At 45.3% G+C, this 15,170-nt stretch overlaps 1 protein-coding gene across 10 annotated transcripts in view; it reads right to left on the reverse strand.

Moving 5' to 3' along the window:
• SIK3 (SIK family kinase 3) overlaps positions 1-15,170 on the reverse strand; it is a 253,200-nt gene that overhangs the window by 43,490 nt on the left and 194,540 nt on the right. For all 10 annotated transcript variants that reach the window (XM_023239137.2, XM_023239135.2, XM_023239133.2 and 7 more), the window contains exons 5-6: positions 12,591-12,715; positions 11,907-12,030 (exon numbers count right to left, since the gene is read on the reverse strand). In XM_023239137.2, coding sequence (XP_023094905.1) covers positions 11,907-12,030; positions 12,591-12,715 — 249 coding nt within the window. The remainder of the gene's footprint in view (positions 1-11,906; positions 12,031-12,590; positions 12,716-15,170) is intronic.

Below are 15,170 nucleotides of genomic sequence, written 5' to 3' on the forward strand. Positions count from 1 at the left end.
CCACGGGGTCCATCATGATAGAGCCACCTACAAGCCAAGTTCATAAAACATTCATGGTCAGGAGGCTACAAACTAACTGGCAAACAACACCGAGGGAGAATGGCAAGTTGGATGGTGATGATTTCACTGCTCCAGCCAAGAGCGAACTCCGTGCACACACTCTTGCTGGTGCTGATGGAGCCTGCTGGAAAGCCAGAAACAATAGGGTTCCTCAGCCCAGGCGCCACAGACAAGGAGAAGGGGTGGGCAGGGATCTGCGGAACTGAATCATCAGAATCTTCAGGCCGATCCTACAGATGGAGGGAATGCCGACCATCGCCAAAGCCCTTCATGTGATGCCAAAGTATGGGACAGGGCAAGGCAATCACTTTCAGCTCTGAGGGCAGAGGAGTGGTCTGAAAGAAATTGAGTCATAGATTCTTTCTGACCACATAAAACTGCTTTGAGCCGGGGGAACAGAAGACATCTGTGTGCCAGGAGGCATGGGAAGAATGCAAGGAAGAAGCAATTACTCAGGAAATTCCTGTTTCTTCCAGGTGCTTGGAAGAAGGGGACACGAGAAGGCATCTCACGTGAGGACATTCTGGTCGAGACCAGGTGTGTTCAAAGGTAATTCCAAAGCACTCAGCCCGAGAGTTCTTTATCTTCAATAATTGTAACAAAGTTCTTAATAAAATGTTTAATTCCCCAGCACAATTCCAATTGCAAAGAGGGCTCTATTTTTCTCAAATCTCAAAATCCGGAACGGAAACACAAATAAGTTGGCTACTAAAGTCTCTAAGACGTCTGCTGCCTGGAAAATGAATAACCTTGTATTTTTTTTTTTTTTTTTAAATTAAATGGCACTACAGTCTTAACGCTTTTCGGAAGAAGGACACTATGTCATATACTGTCAGATTCTGTTAGCCATTTGCCTTGCCTAGCTTGGGTACCAGTCTGGGGGAGAAAAGATACTATGATAGCAGACAAATTGGACAAGACAGATGAATGGTCCACAAGGACAGTCTCTGGATGGAGCCATATGGCTTTGACCAGAGCCCTTACTGTACATATTCTGGACCGACACATGTTTGTGCCTCACAAGCTCCTCTTTAATGCTATCTGCCTTTCCCCAAAAGGAAAACCATGCACAAAAATACTGTTCTTCATAATGAAAAGAAAATAGAGTCTGTCATCATGTCCTAGTCCTGTCTTAATCACAGCTAAAATAGTGTGTCTGTCTTATAACATTATGAGCCTATAGAAATAATTAAAAAGTAAATCAAAAAGAAATCAGAGGTGTTTTTGCCAAGATATCTTCTTTTGGTTAAGAAGCTGGCCTGAGTTAGGGACCCTCGCTCTGCCCAAAGACAAAGACCTAGAAGTGACATTTTTTAAATATACCCAAGGAAACCCTGTCATTGTCAGCTGTCAGCTAAGGTCAAACCTACTTTATATGGTGACTATTTTAAAATCTAAACACAGTAGACAAATGGTCTTGAAATAAGACATTTATTTCTATGTGTAAATACACTGAATATGCTACCCTATAGATGCATTCAGAGACTGCATAAATGTTAAACACAATCATACAAAACACATGTTTTTGGTGTTGTTGCCGTGAAATTTTATTATACTGCCTATTGCTGGAACAATGGTGCTGTAGGGATCGGAAGGCTTTTTATTTCACAAATTCAACTGTGAAAATTACCGTCACAACAGAAATATATAAACATCCCCAACCTGCAAATTAGTTAAGGGGGTTTATTTAAAGAAATAGGCAATACCACAGTTTTACATAACCAAAGAAAATACATGTTCTTGAAATTAACTGTAATGGAACCCAATCTACAACAGTGTTGGCTGTAATTAGATGACTCATAAAAAACAAGCATTGAGATCAGCTCCTCTTGTGTTAGAATGGCATTGAGGAAAAAAAAAAGTCTTGTTTTGAAATCATTTGCTTTCCATTCTTTTGGGGGAAAGAAAACTGGGAGTCCCAGGACTGAAGTATTCAGTAAAATTCCTCGGAGAACAGTCCAACAGTATGAGATCAGACAAGAGAATGGAGAGTGCTGGATCTGAATACAGATCCCAGCACCACCAGTTTCTGCAAACTGTCATCAGAATGTTCTGGAATAAATGCTAAGTTCCTTATAACTAAACCCTGTGAGACGCTTTCTGTGGCTGAACACAGAGGCCCAAGGAAGGTAGTCTGGCACAAGTGAGCAAAAAGAGATGGGGCTGGTCAGAAAATCTTCTTGCGGGGAATGAACAGCTTAGGAGGAGAAACTTTTCTCTTTGGTTTCAGCAGCGTTTCCAGACTGATGGGAAAACAAGTGGGTGGCCCATATATCTCCATTCATTAGAAAACCACCACCTCTTTCTTGAACTTTCCCTGGGTGCTAGTTTTCCTAGGTGGCCGGGATGCTGCAGAATGAAGCTTCGGAGATCAGGGGGTTTTGGCTTGCAGGCTGGAGAGGCCGACAATCATCTCCAGCCCCGACCTGGGAGACACCCCGCCGGCTAGAGGGTCTCACTAGAGGCTGTCCTGTTTGAGGTTCACAGTAAAAAAAGTTTTTGTTGCTTGTACTGTCATATCATTATTCAAATAGGTTTTTGAGTACTAATGTCAATCCTTAGAGTAGAACAAAATTCTGCCTTAGTTTTACTCCAGAGTTCAATGTAGAGTACACGATACTAACTCTTTTTTCAATACATAATCCAGATGTAGATGGACAAAGGTACCCACCCCAGGACTCTCTTGACACCTGGAATAACTCGGCAGATGCGGATTTCTTGAGAATTCAAATACCATCAAAGACAGTCAGGTGGTTTCCGAAGCCAGACTGCGCGTGTTCAAATCTCGGCTCTGCCGCTTACCAGCTGTGTGATTTGGGGTATGTTACTCAACCTGACCATGCTTCAATTTTCCTGCTTATCAAATGACAGTAGTCAGCCTACTTCACGGGGGTAGTTCTGAATACAAAACGAGTTAATGCAACAGCTCCTGGTCCAAAGAAAGCGTTCAATGAATGTCAGGTATTACCTAAACCTCTGGAGTCCTTCCACTTAGAACTTCCTCCCTTTCTCTATTTTCCTCCAAGGGGTTGACATAAGCTCGGAGACGGTTTGCTTGAAAGTGAAGATAATAAATAAGGCAGCACCAGTATGTACCCATGGTTTCCATTATGATAGGTAAAATTAGGGGACGCCTGCTTAACTCTGGAGTAGATCCAGCCTGCTCCCTGACACCATTTGTGATTTCTGCTTTCACGAACACGAAAGCGCTACACGGATTTTCTCACTGGCAGTGGAGTATACCCCAAAATGTATGAGAGCCGCCTTGAGGATGCTGAGCCCCTTCGGATATGGAGACTGGCGGGTGAGCGACTTTAATCTCCTGGCCCGGTCCCTCTAAGCAAAGTGCTTTTAGCCAAGCACGATGCTGTGCGGATGTTGATGAGGGAGCCAATCAGGGCAGAGCTGCTGTGTTGAAGTGCAAGCTTTTTGGCAGGGGCTGTACAATACAGTCTCCATCAGAAGCATTATGTAAGCCTGGGTCTTGCGTTCCCAGTGATAAAATGCTTATGCAGTATTACAATTAATTACGGCACAATGAAGTCTAATCAATAAGGACTCAAAAATATTGTCCACAAGAGATCTCTCTCTGCGCTTGCTGTCGCGGCAGGTTTTCCACTGCAAATTAATCTTCCTTCAGTTAAATAAATGACTGATCTTACAATATGTGCTAGCAGGTAGCATGACTGGTGAATAAGACAAACTAGGCTTGAGGAAGTAGGCCTCTGATGGTTTAAAAAAATACACTGGCACTTAATGAGTTTGGTGCTCGAAATATTTAAGTTGCTGGCTTTCCCTCAGTTGGGAGGGAGTGTCAGAGAAGCTGCCAACACATGTGGCCAGGCAACGGCTCATCTTCTGCGACAGCTCGAGAAGCAGCAAGTTTCAACTTTTAATCCTTCCATAATTTCGGCTCAAGGTTTTTCCCTGACCACTCTCCAGGAAGCTCTGAAAACTTTAATCCAAAAACACTGGTCTAGACTAAACTTATTTCACTTGAGACATAGGAAGCCAACCCTGTAATAGATCAAAACATTTTTAAAAGTAGAAGTCGCTTGCCTTGGTCATTCACGTAATAACCTATATAACAAAAGCACGTAAGACCAGTGAATGATTTGGGTCATCAGTGAATTACCTGTTTAATAATAAAACCCAAGAGTCTGGTGTAAGATTCTACTGGTAAGTGGTGATCGTTCGGTTTTTCACTAAGAAATATTTACTGAATGTTTACACCCTACCAGGTGCTGACAGGTTTTATGGGAGATGATGATGCGTGGAACACCGTTCTGATATAAAGAAGCTTATATTCTAGGGGAGAGGGGAAAAGGACATACGTATAATTGTAAAACGAGGTGGTACAAAATTGTTCAGCCTCAAATAAACCCTCTTTTAAATTTATACGGCTATGCTCCAACTTGGAAGCACGTCTTCAGGGGATCTTGGGATGACCATGGAAGGAAGCCTGTATCCAACATATAAGACCAGGCATAGAAATATCCACTAACTGTGAGGACGCTTCATTCCATACATTACTGACAATAAAGAGACGCTTAGAATTCCTGAACTAACTGTGTCCATCTGTAGAGCATGGACACCACACAGCTGCAGATATTCTGGAATTCGACTTAGCTAGAAGAAGCTAGATGGTGCGGCCTTACCCACTTGGCCTCCCAAGTGCTAATTTAGAAACCAATCGCGGCTCTGCCGGAGCGTCCAAATCCTTCAGGCAGAAAAGTGGATCAACTCAGCTCAAGCCTATGACAACAGCCTGAGAAAAGAAAGGATCTGGCTCTTTAGGACTTTCCTCGACCACGGTATCTTCTGTGGCACGGTAGGAGCCGAGCTGACAGGCTGGAAAGTAGCTGGTCCAGCCTTAGACAAAAAGTTAGCTCCGGCTCTGTGGTGACGTGTCCCTGCACCCAGAACCTAGGGGTGTGAGCAGAAACGGGGCTCGGGAACAGACGCTGGGCTTCCTTCAGGTGATCTTGGAATTTTACGGCACTATCGTGTCTGAGCTACGAAAAGACTAAACGGCCTATGAGTTCATTTTCTCCTATGCCTTGTCCTTTTGACAGCGTTGTCCGCTGGGCCGTGGGATTCAGGCCCATGCTATTAGGCAAGGCCAAGCGCATGTACGTCCCTGAGGGCAGGAGAGCTCATCCTGGTAACACAGCAATTGTCTCCTCATTTCCTAGGCTGGGTTGTTTTTCATTTTCTGTATTTAATTGTATGAAAATGTTTACTCCTACTTAGGGAATTACTTGTTCAGAATTAAAAAGCGGCCACCTTTAGGATAATAATATTGACATTCTCTGAGCCTTTACACTTTCATGTTAACCTATATTACAAATATTAGTTCTTTCTAAGTCGTTAAAATACTCTACAGTTTATTTCTAAGCACTAATAGACAATGTGGTTGACAGCATGGTCAGTTTTACCAGCTCCACTATCCGAAGCCAGCTCCGGTGAGGCTGGAGTAAAAATCTTCTGCTCTGACGCAAGGGGGTGGGGTGGAGGGCAGAGAGAATCCAAGTTGCTCGCAGGAAATACTGGGGACATTGGAAGAGCAGAGGAAGCGGTTTGTTTACCTTGCCCTTTCTTTGCAACAGTGTGGCGCGGTCAAACAAATACTGAATACAGGACCAAGTTAGTCATTTACTACCTGTGTGACTCCAGGCAAGTCAAGCCCTGCCTTCAAACTTCACTGGCAAAATGCTAAAAGAGTATGTATCAATACCAATTCCAGAGCAAAGTTATATAGCCCAAATCAGATCAAGTATAAGAAGTATTTTGTAAACTCAAAAGCCCTAAAGAAATGTAAATCACTATTACTGCTATTATTATTATTTGAATACAAGTGTACATGCTGGAGGAGTTGTGATTGAATACAAGTGTACATGCTGGAGGAGTTAGCATTTTAACGAACCTAGGTAGGCATCCATTCATTTAACAAATATCTACTGAGTGCTTACTAGGACCCAGGCATTGTCCTAAGCCCTAGGAATACAGCAGTAAACAAAATTTTATTGCAGTCAAGAGGCAGTGGGGATAGGGACACAATGAACAAGTGAGGTCAGGCAGTTGTCCTTGCCGTGTAAAAAAAAAATGAAGCAGAGGGGCGCCTGGGTGGCTCAGTCGGTTGGGCGTCCGACTTCGGCTCAGGTCATGATCTCACGGTCCGTGCGTTCGAGCCCCGTGTCGGGCTCTGTGCTGACAGCGCGGAGCCTGGAGCCTGCTTTGGATTCTGTGTCTCCCTCTCTCTCTGCCCCTCCCCCACACACGCTCTGTCTCTATCAAAAAATGAATTTAAAAAAAAAATGAAGAAGAGTTCTGGAAAGAGAATGATGAGGGGTAGTCAAAAAGCACCTCTCAGAAGGGACTTTTAAGCAGAACCCTCACGTGAAATGAGGAAGCAAGCCTGCGTGAATATTTGAAGGAACCAGGATGTTCGTGCTTGGCGAGTGTGACAAACAGCAAGGATGCTTCAGTGACTGGCGCTCAGAACCCACGGTGACCAGTAGCAGGAAATAAGATTAAAGAGGAGGGCCAATCACGGCTGTACCTTGTTGGCCATCATGATAATGGCTTTTTGAACTTTATTCTAAGTGCAATTGCAGGCCAGGGGAGGATTTTAAACAGGACTCCATTTACTAACTACTTCCTATTTACTAAGTCCTGTTACATGCCAGGTACTATGGGAGGATGTAGACAACTGAAAAAAACACACTTCATCTTTATTTTCTCTAAGCTTGGTCTGGTGTGGAAGATGTACAATGAAAGAAGTAATTACAATAAAGTTTAGTAAGTCCCATGATAAAAGAAAAAAAAAAACCCAGATCCGAAGACTGGTAGAAATTACCTCATTTCTTTTTCTAGCACATCTAATTTCTTATTCTAGAACAGAGGAGTGGGTGGAGTTGGGCTAGGGGAGGAGGAAGCATTCTGGGCAGAGGGAACTGTTCTAAAGCACATCATTTGTCCTGGGAACTAGAAGGAAGTCAGGCTGATTAGGTATAGAAAGGAAGTTGGGGTCGAAAAGACAGGCAGGCACTGGGTCATAAGGTATTTCTAGGCCGCTGTTTTTCAAACAGCAGTCACGAGATCAATCTAGGAAGTTATAATCGGCATTTTTTTAATGTAAAATATACTGGGGTGTACTGCACATCATAGTAAGGGCATGTGTTGTTTTTTTTTTTAAAAAAAAACAACCTCTGTTCAGTAGTATGGATATCTGTGTGTTCCAGGTCACAGTATAACACATTATTTACTATGGTCATGGTCAAAGTGTTTGAAAGTCAAGGCTCGTGCCACGTTAACCAGTGAACTTTAGCCTAGAGGCAAGCCACTGGAAAGTTTAAGCTGGAAAATGGATTGATCAGACTTGTGTACGTGTATGTGTTCACTGCCTGTTTCTATACATGTGCTCCTGTAGCAGTGTGGAGAATGGATTAGGGAGGGGCGAGACTGGAGCCAGAAATCCATTTAGTTGGCTATTTTTTTTAAATTTTTTTTAATGTTTATTTATTTTTGAGACAGAGAGAGACAGAGCATGAACAGGGGAGGGTCAGAGAGAGAGGGAGACACAGAATCTGAAACAGGCCCCAGGCTCCGAGCTGTCAGCACAGAGCCCGACGCGGGGCTCGAACTCACGGACCGCGAGATCGTGACCTGAGCTGAAGTCGGACGCTCAACCGACTGAAGCCACCCAGGCGCCCCTAGTTGGCTATTTTTTAATCCAGGCAAGAGCCACTGCAGAAGATAGGTATGGAGGGTTGAATGGACAGGATCTGGTAACTGATCAGCTGTGGCAATGGTGAGAGAGGAGGGGGAATGAGGCTGGTTCCTGCCTTCTTCAGATGGTGATGCCATTCACTGAGATAGGGAACGAAGGATAGGGAGGGGGAGACTTAAGGTCGGTTTTGAAAATATTTCTATTGATGTGAATTCAAGACACAAAAGTGAAGCTGATCAGTGGCTATAGGCTGGTTAGGTCACCCTTCATCCCAGAGGAGAGGTCTGGGCCAGAGGGTTCATGGAGCATTAACTGGGGACTGAGAGTCACGGTCATCACCGAAGCCATGGCAGTAAATAAGATGGCTCAGAATGATGGTGGAAAAGAAGAAAGCCTGAAAGGATGAACAGAGAAAGAGAAAACTGGGGGAGATGACAAAGAAGGTGCATCCAGAGAGACAGGAGGAATGCTGGAGGGCATGGCATCTGAGAAGCAGGGAGAAAAAAGTGTTTGACAAAGTAAGGAGTGACTCACCTATAAGAAAATACACAACCTGATTTAAAAATGGGCAAAACACTTGGACGGACAAGTCACCAAAGAAGACAGACTGATGGCAGACACCCATATGAAAAAGTGCTCCTCATCATACATCATGAGGGAATTGCAAATTAAAATAATGAGAAACCACTACTCATCTATCTATGAGCCTGTCAAAACCTCAAGCCCTGACAACACAAACTGCTGGGGAGGATGTACAGCAACAGGAACTCTCGCTCATTGCTGGGAGGAAGGCAGAAGGGCGCAGCCGCCTTAACAGTTTGGCGGTTTCTTACAAAACCAAACATATTCTTCCATTTTATCCAGCAATCACACTTCCTCGTATTTGCCCAAAGGGTTGAAAACTTGTGTCCACACCAAAACCTGCCCAAGATGTTTAGAGCAGCTTTATTCATAACTGCCCAAACTTGGAAGCAAGCAAGTCGTCCACTGGGTAAACAGATAAACTGGGGTATAGCCACACGATGGAATGTTATTCGGCATTAAAAAGAAATGAGCGATCGGGCCATGAAAAGACAGAAAGGAACCTTACATACATAGTACTGGGGATTCCAACTACTATGCGTGACATTCTAGAAAAGGCTCAAGTTAACGATGGAGACAGTAAAATGATCAGTGGCTACCAGAGGTTGGGGGGAGGGGTAAACAGGCACCGAGGAGCTTTAGGGCAGTGGAACTGCTTTGTATGACAGCACAACGGTAGATACACGTCACCACGTATTTGTCCCAATTTACAGGACGTAAACCAAGGATGAGCCCTAATGTAAACTATGGATTTGGGAGGATCATCTGGTGTAGTGTCAATGCAGGCTGATGGACAGTAACAGATACTCTTCCCCGGTGTAGACGCTGAAGGTGGGGAAGGCCGTGAGTGTGAGGGGACGAGGGTAGATGGCAACTGGCTACGCTTTGTGTTCACTTCTGCTGTGAACCTAATACTATGTGAACATAATAGAGTTTATGTGTAAAAAAGAAAGAAAGTGAGGAAGGGTTAAGTGCTAACTACTGCTGGCCAGTCATTAAGATAAAGACGGAGGACATCCAGTGGATGACGGCATGATCACTGGTGGCCGGCCAGAGCCGTCTACTGGACCTCATCCCTGCTTCCTTTTATAGTAAAATTGGGAATAGCTGTGTCCATTTCTTCTTGCTATTTCCCTCCCATTCCTTTTCTGTTGTAGCCACATGAATTCAGTTCTTGCTCCTGTCCCTCCGCCAACACTGTATGTCAACGTCATCGATTAAGCTCCACGTTCCTAAATCCAATGAGCTCTCACTCATCTGTTCTGACCTGTCAGCAGCACCCCACACAATTCTTCACTCTCTCCTCCCTGAAACATTTTCTTACTTCTTTTCCAGGACTGCGGACCCTCTGGCTTGCCTCCGCTAGCGATCCCTGGGCCAATCCTTCATCTTCCTGATCTCTGTTAGTGCGTTCCAGAGATCAATCCCTGGGCCTCTTCTCTACATCACTGCCTATAGAGCGATCTCATCTCTAGCTCTGAATGTTATCTCTACACTGATGGTTCCCAAATGGACATCCCTAGCCCGTGACTCTCAACCAACCTGCAGCCTTATATCCCAACAGCTTACACGGTATCTCAGCCTAGGTGGGTAACAGGCATCTCAAAAGAACTCATCTAAAACATTTCTCCAAACAGTAAGTATTCTTCCCTAGCCATCCTCACCTCTGTTGGCAGTAAATCCAACCTTGGCAGCTGCTCAAGCCAAAACCCCTGGAGTTACCTTTAATTATTCTTTCCCTCACGTCAAATCCGACACAAGTGTTGTTGGAACTGGACTTGCCTAGGTTCAAATTCTAGTCCAACCGCTTCGCAGCTGGGTTATCTTTGCAAAACTGCTAAACGTGTCCTGGCTTCCGTTTTATCACTTGTAAAATGGAGGTGATAGTCTTACGTACCTCGTCGGTATAATAATGAAATGAGTCAATGTTTGTAAAATGCTCTGGCTGGTGCCTGCCACAATATGTACTATCTCTTGAATCTGACCGCTTCTTACCATCTCCACCTCCACACCCTGTCTGGGAACTAGCCGCCAGTGTCTCTCATTTGGATTATTGCAAAAGTCTCCCGCCTTCAGCCCCTAAGCCTTTTAACCAGGCAGAGCAGTCAAAGTGATTTTCTTATAACAGTATCACACTCAAAAGCTTTCGACATTTTTTTGTCTTTGAAAATTTTGATAATCAAAGTTAGGAAAAACACAAGTCAGATCAGATCAGATCAGTCCGCTGTTAAAACGCTTTGATTCTCTGCATTTCACTCTAAGTAAAAACTCAGGTCTTTGCACTAAGTGACTGGGCCCTCAAAGTAAGCTCCCCTTGCCTCTCTGGCCTCATCTCTCTCTTGTCCCTGTCACTCCTTCCAAGCACAGACCCCCCACCCCTCTCCGCTCCATAAACACCAGCATGCTCCCTCCGGGCGGCCTCTGCACCAGCGGCCTCCGGGCTGCTCCCCCAGCTGGAAAGCTCACCTTCAGACTGCAGAGCTCACTCCCTCACCTTCTTTAAGTCTGTGCTGAAATGTCACTTTCTCAGTGACGGGGCCCCCTGGGTGTACCTTTTCAAATAACCTCCCCTCCCCTCCCCACCAGCCCTGAGCCTTCTCTATTTTCCTTTTCTCACAGCACTTCTCATTATCAGACAGAGTATTAGGCCATTAATCCTAAGGAGACTTAAAGTGAAATCTAGAAAAAGTTTCCTGTTTATTCCAAAATGCAATTCCCAGGTGCTTCTGCTGCGTCACCAACCACGGGCCATCCACTGTGTATGCTGTTGCTTACAGTGAAAACATGACGAAGTAAAACGAACTAGGTTGTTGACTGCACTGTTTCTAAACTGTTCTCATGTGCATATAAATGGTGATAAAACACTGCACATTCTGGGTGTGTGGTGTCTGTTTTCAACGTGTTACATCTTTTCCAAAAACTACTTACCCTACTGCCCACTCATTTAAAAAATACTTTTTTATTTGAGTCTGGTGGATAACTGTCACGCGAGTAGGAAATGCAGCAGCAGCAAGGCCGAAACGAAAAGCCTGCTCTATCCTTGTCCCTTACTGCCACATCTCTATGGGGCCCCAGGAAATGGAAATATCCTGAAAAAGGGTGGGAGAGGGGGAGAAAAGGACAGGGGTGAAACGGGAGTATTTACTGCCTCGCAACTATGTGATGGGCCCACTGACTCTTTCCGTAAGTCACTTAACTTAGTCTTCGTAGTAACGCCCTCACGAACCTGCCAGCCACGTACAGATGAGGAAACCAAAACTCAGACGGAGTTAGCAACTGGCCACACAACACTGGCAGCTACATGCGGAGCCCGGAGCCAAACTCAGGCCAACTCGGGCAGGGCCCTCCGATGCCACAGTCTATACACTGTGTTGTTAGAGAACCTCGCTTCTGGAGACGCCAGTTCAGCCAACTGGAGCGAAGAAAGGTTGCCGGACGGGCCATGTGTAGTCTATCCCTCAATTCCTGCGTAACTCAGCACGTGTAACTTTCCGTGAACCCAGTCACTGCTGTGTGCTGCTCACTCCCTTACCTGTGGACATAAAAAATGGGATGCGGAACTTTCCACTCAACACCCGGGCCCGCAGATTCTGCAGTGTGCTCCCATCAAACGGCAGGGCACCGCACACAAGCACATACAGGACGACTCCAAGGCTCTGCATCCCAAACAGAGAGGACACACAGTTAATCGCATCAGAGGAGACAGAAGAGGCCATTACGGCACATGTGTGAGGATGACGGCGAGTCGTGCACAAGATGATGGAGCCACCTTTCCCCCCCCCCCCCCGGTCTGTGTGAGAAATAATACGGGCATTGGCCAGGCCAATCATCTTCAGGATAGCTAATGCTCTTCCTCGCTTCCAGACATTAATTTGGGGTAACACAATGAGAATTTCTCTCGGTACTCAACCTCTGGGGAGAAGGCAAGTGGCACCAACAGAGCCTTGATCTCTTGTCTGTTCCTAGCGAGGGCACCCATCCGAGCTTGCTCTTGGGCTTTTTTTTTTTTGCAGATGCAAAAGGCAGAGCTTTTTTCTGTGGCTGGGTCCACCACACAAGAGCTGGAGGAACGACTCTGCACCAAGAACCGGGAATTCAAAGAATAGGGGTCAAGATCTCAATTCGCATGTGGCATTAGGGGTCACCCAGAGGGAAGACAGCTGTTAGCAAGCGAGGGTGAGGACCACCATGGGGTCTAAGAGAAGACAGTACATACCCAGATGTCCACTTTGGGCCCATCATATTCCTTTCCTTCAAAGAGTTCGGGCGCGGCATAGGGAGGGCTTCCACACCAGGTCTTCAGCAGCTGCCCAGGAGTGAACAGGTTACTGAAGCCGAAATCTACAAAGACAAATAGCTCATGTTATCTCAGCCCTGAACATACCAGCTTCTGGTCACTGAATAAAGGCTCTGGATCATGAAATTTGAGAATCAAATGTGAAAAGAGGATCCTGAGAGGGGCGCCTGGCTGGCTCAGTCTGTTAAGCGTCTGACTCCAGCTCAGGTCATGATCTCACGGCGCGTGGGCTCGAGCCCCATGTCGGGGTCTGTGCTGACAGCTCGGAGCCTGGAGCCTGCTTGGGATTCTGTGTCTCCCTCTCTCTCTGCCCCTCCTCTGCTCATGCTCTCTCTCTCTCTCTTTCTCAAAATAAACACACATTAAATTAAAAAAAAAATTTTTTTTTAAAGAAAAGAGGACTCTTAGAAATTACACAACCATGTGTTAACTAACTTGGATTTAAATTAAAAAATAATAAAATAAAAAAGAAATTATACAACCAGTCACTTGAACTTAACACGAATCACAGTGAAAGGAAGATACGGATAAGCTGGAATGCGAGAGATATCTGGCTAACTACAAGTAAACATGACGGGTTTATGTCAGCAAAACCAACACTGTTCCTTTCATAACCCATGCTGAGTGAAGCAAGCACACCTGTTCCTTTAAGAACAAAAACAACACTGGGTAGCGACTGGTGTTAAGACTGCATCAGAACCCGTAACTACATGTAAGCCCACTCACCCGGACCCAGAATTTTCATGTTATTTTTACTTCTTAGGACAAACACATTTATGACCACTAGAGACACACTGACTTGAAAACTTAGACAAAGTGACGTCATTATCATTAAGGTGGCTTATTCAAAACAAAGAGTAGGCAACTTATTTACAAACTGAAACAGGAATGCTTACAATTCAACTCCAAGCCCCTTTGTGCTTCAACTGCCCCCTGCTTTTCTTCCCGTCCCACTGTTTCAAGAGAGAGCAGATGAGAGAGATGGGGGGCGGAGGGGGACTGGAGAAAATGGGCAAGGATGGCAGGCCAAAGGATAGACAGCCGTTGAGTCCAGACACTTTCTTGTGTGCGCGTGTTTAGGAAGCAAGTTGTATGGAGCCCAGCTTAGAACACTGCCCGCCCAGGGCCGGCCACACTCCCTACCGTCACAGCACCTGAAAATGCGGAGCACCCCCTGCTCTCCCCTCCGTGGTTTTACTTCCCTTGACCACTCTGTCTCCATTTGCTATCTGCTTTGCTCCTTTCTTCCTCCCACCTGGGCAGGTGTTTTCTTACAAGGCATGCACTGATTTTTGTCTCTTATTCCTTGCTGTAAGGTCGACTCTTCTGGTCTCACAGCTTCTGTTATCATTTGTTTGGTAATAATACTCCAAATTTACATCTCTGGTCCTGGTACCCACTCTCAAGGTCCTGACATGAGCTTCTAATACTTATCTGGGAAGAAACAGCTCAAACTGGCCATTTTCTGAAATCGAATCTGTTCTTCCAGTGATGTTCCCATTAGTGTTTGTTAACGGCATTACCAGCCCAGCTACAAAGAGCACTGGAGCCCCCATTCTCCCTCTCATTTCCCATTTCAAACTGGTAATAAAGTGTGGCCTGAATCCATTTTCTTGTATTTCCATTCCTAGCACCTTAGTTCATATCCCTATTCTCTCTGACCGGGACTCATGCACAGCTTACCACCTCTATTTCATTTCCCTCTAGGCCACCCATTCGTAGCACAGTGGTGGTCACCCAGATCACTCCTCACTCGAAAACACTGGTGGTTCCCATCCGCTCACAGAATAGTCTATCCCTCTTAGCACTGTCCCCAGCCCCACCCACCCTTCCAACTTCTCCTGGCCATTCTAGCATTGCTAGATGACTCACATCCTGTGTCTACGTGCCTTCCTTTGGCTATTTCCTCTCTGTGCCATGACTTTTCCTTTCTTTTCCACATTCGAAAGATCACTTATTTCCAAGGCCCAGTCAAATATTACTTCCTGTATGAAGCCTTAACTGATTTCCCCCACAAAAGACAAGGTCAATGGCTTCCTCCTCTGTGCTTCCATAGCCCTTGGGTTGTGCCTCTACATCCCAATTACTCTTCTTATATTATACTTAGTTGCATTATGCGTTTACGCCCTCTGCCAGTGAGTGGATGGGAGGGATACAGCTTTACTTAACCATTTCCACACAGTGCTTTCCTACATAGCAGGGACTCGAGAAAGGGTCACTGAATGAACTGGCAATAAAATCACTAGGCCAATCCTCCCGTCACTTTCTGGCTCCCGGAGGCTTCTCATCCTTACAATGGCAGCTGGCCAGCCACTAGAGCCTCTACCTCCTAGGAATCCTGTCTTCAGTTCCAAAATTAACTTAATGATCACTAGGGGCTTCAGTAGAAACACTTACAACTTCTGGTATAAGAAATCCAATATTCTCACTCATCAATGGAAAATAAATGTCTCTACTGCCAAGCATTCCTGGATCTCCTATAAGAAATACCTTGTACCC

This window comes from Felis catus, chromosome D1 (genome assembly GCF_018350175.1).
Source record: "Felis catus isolate Fca126 chromosome D1, F.catus_Fca126_mat1.0, whole genome shotgun sequence".
NCBI lineage: Eukaryota > Metazoa > Chordata > Mammalia > Carnivora > Felidae > Felis > Felis catus.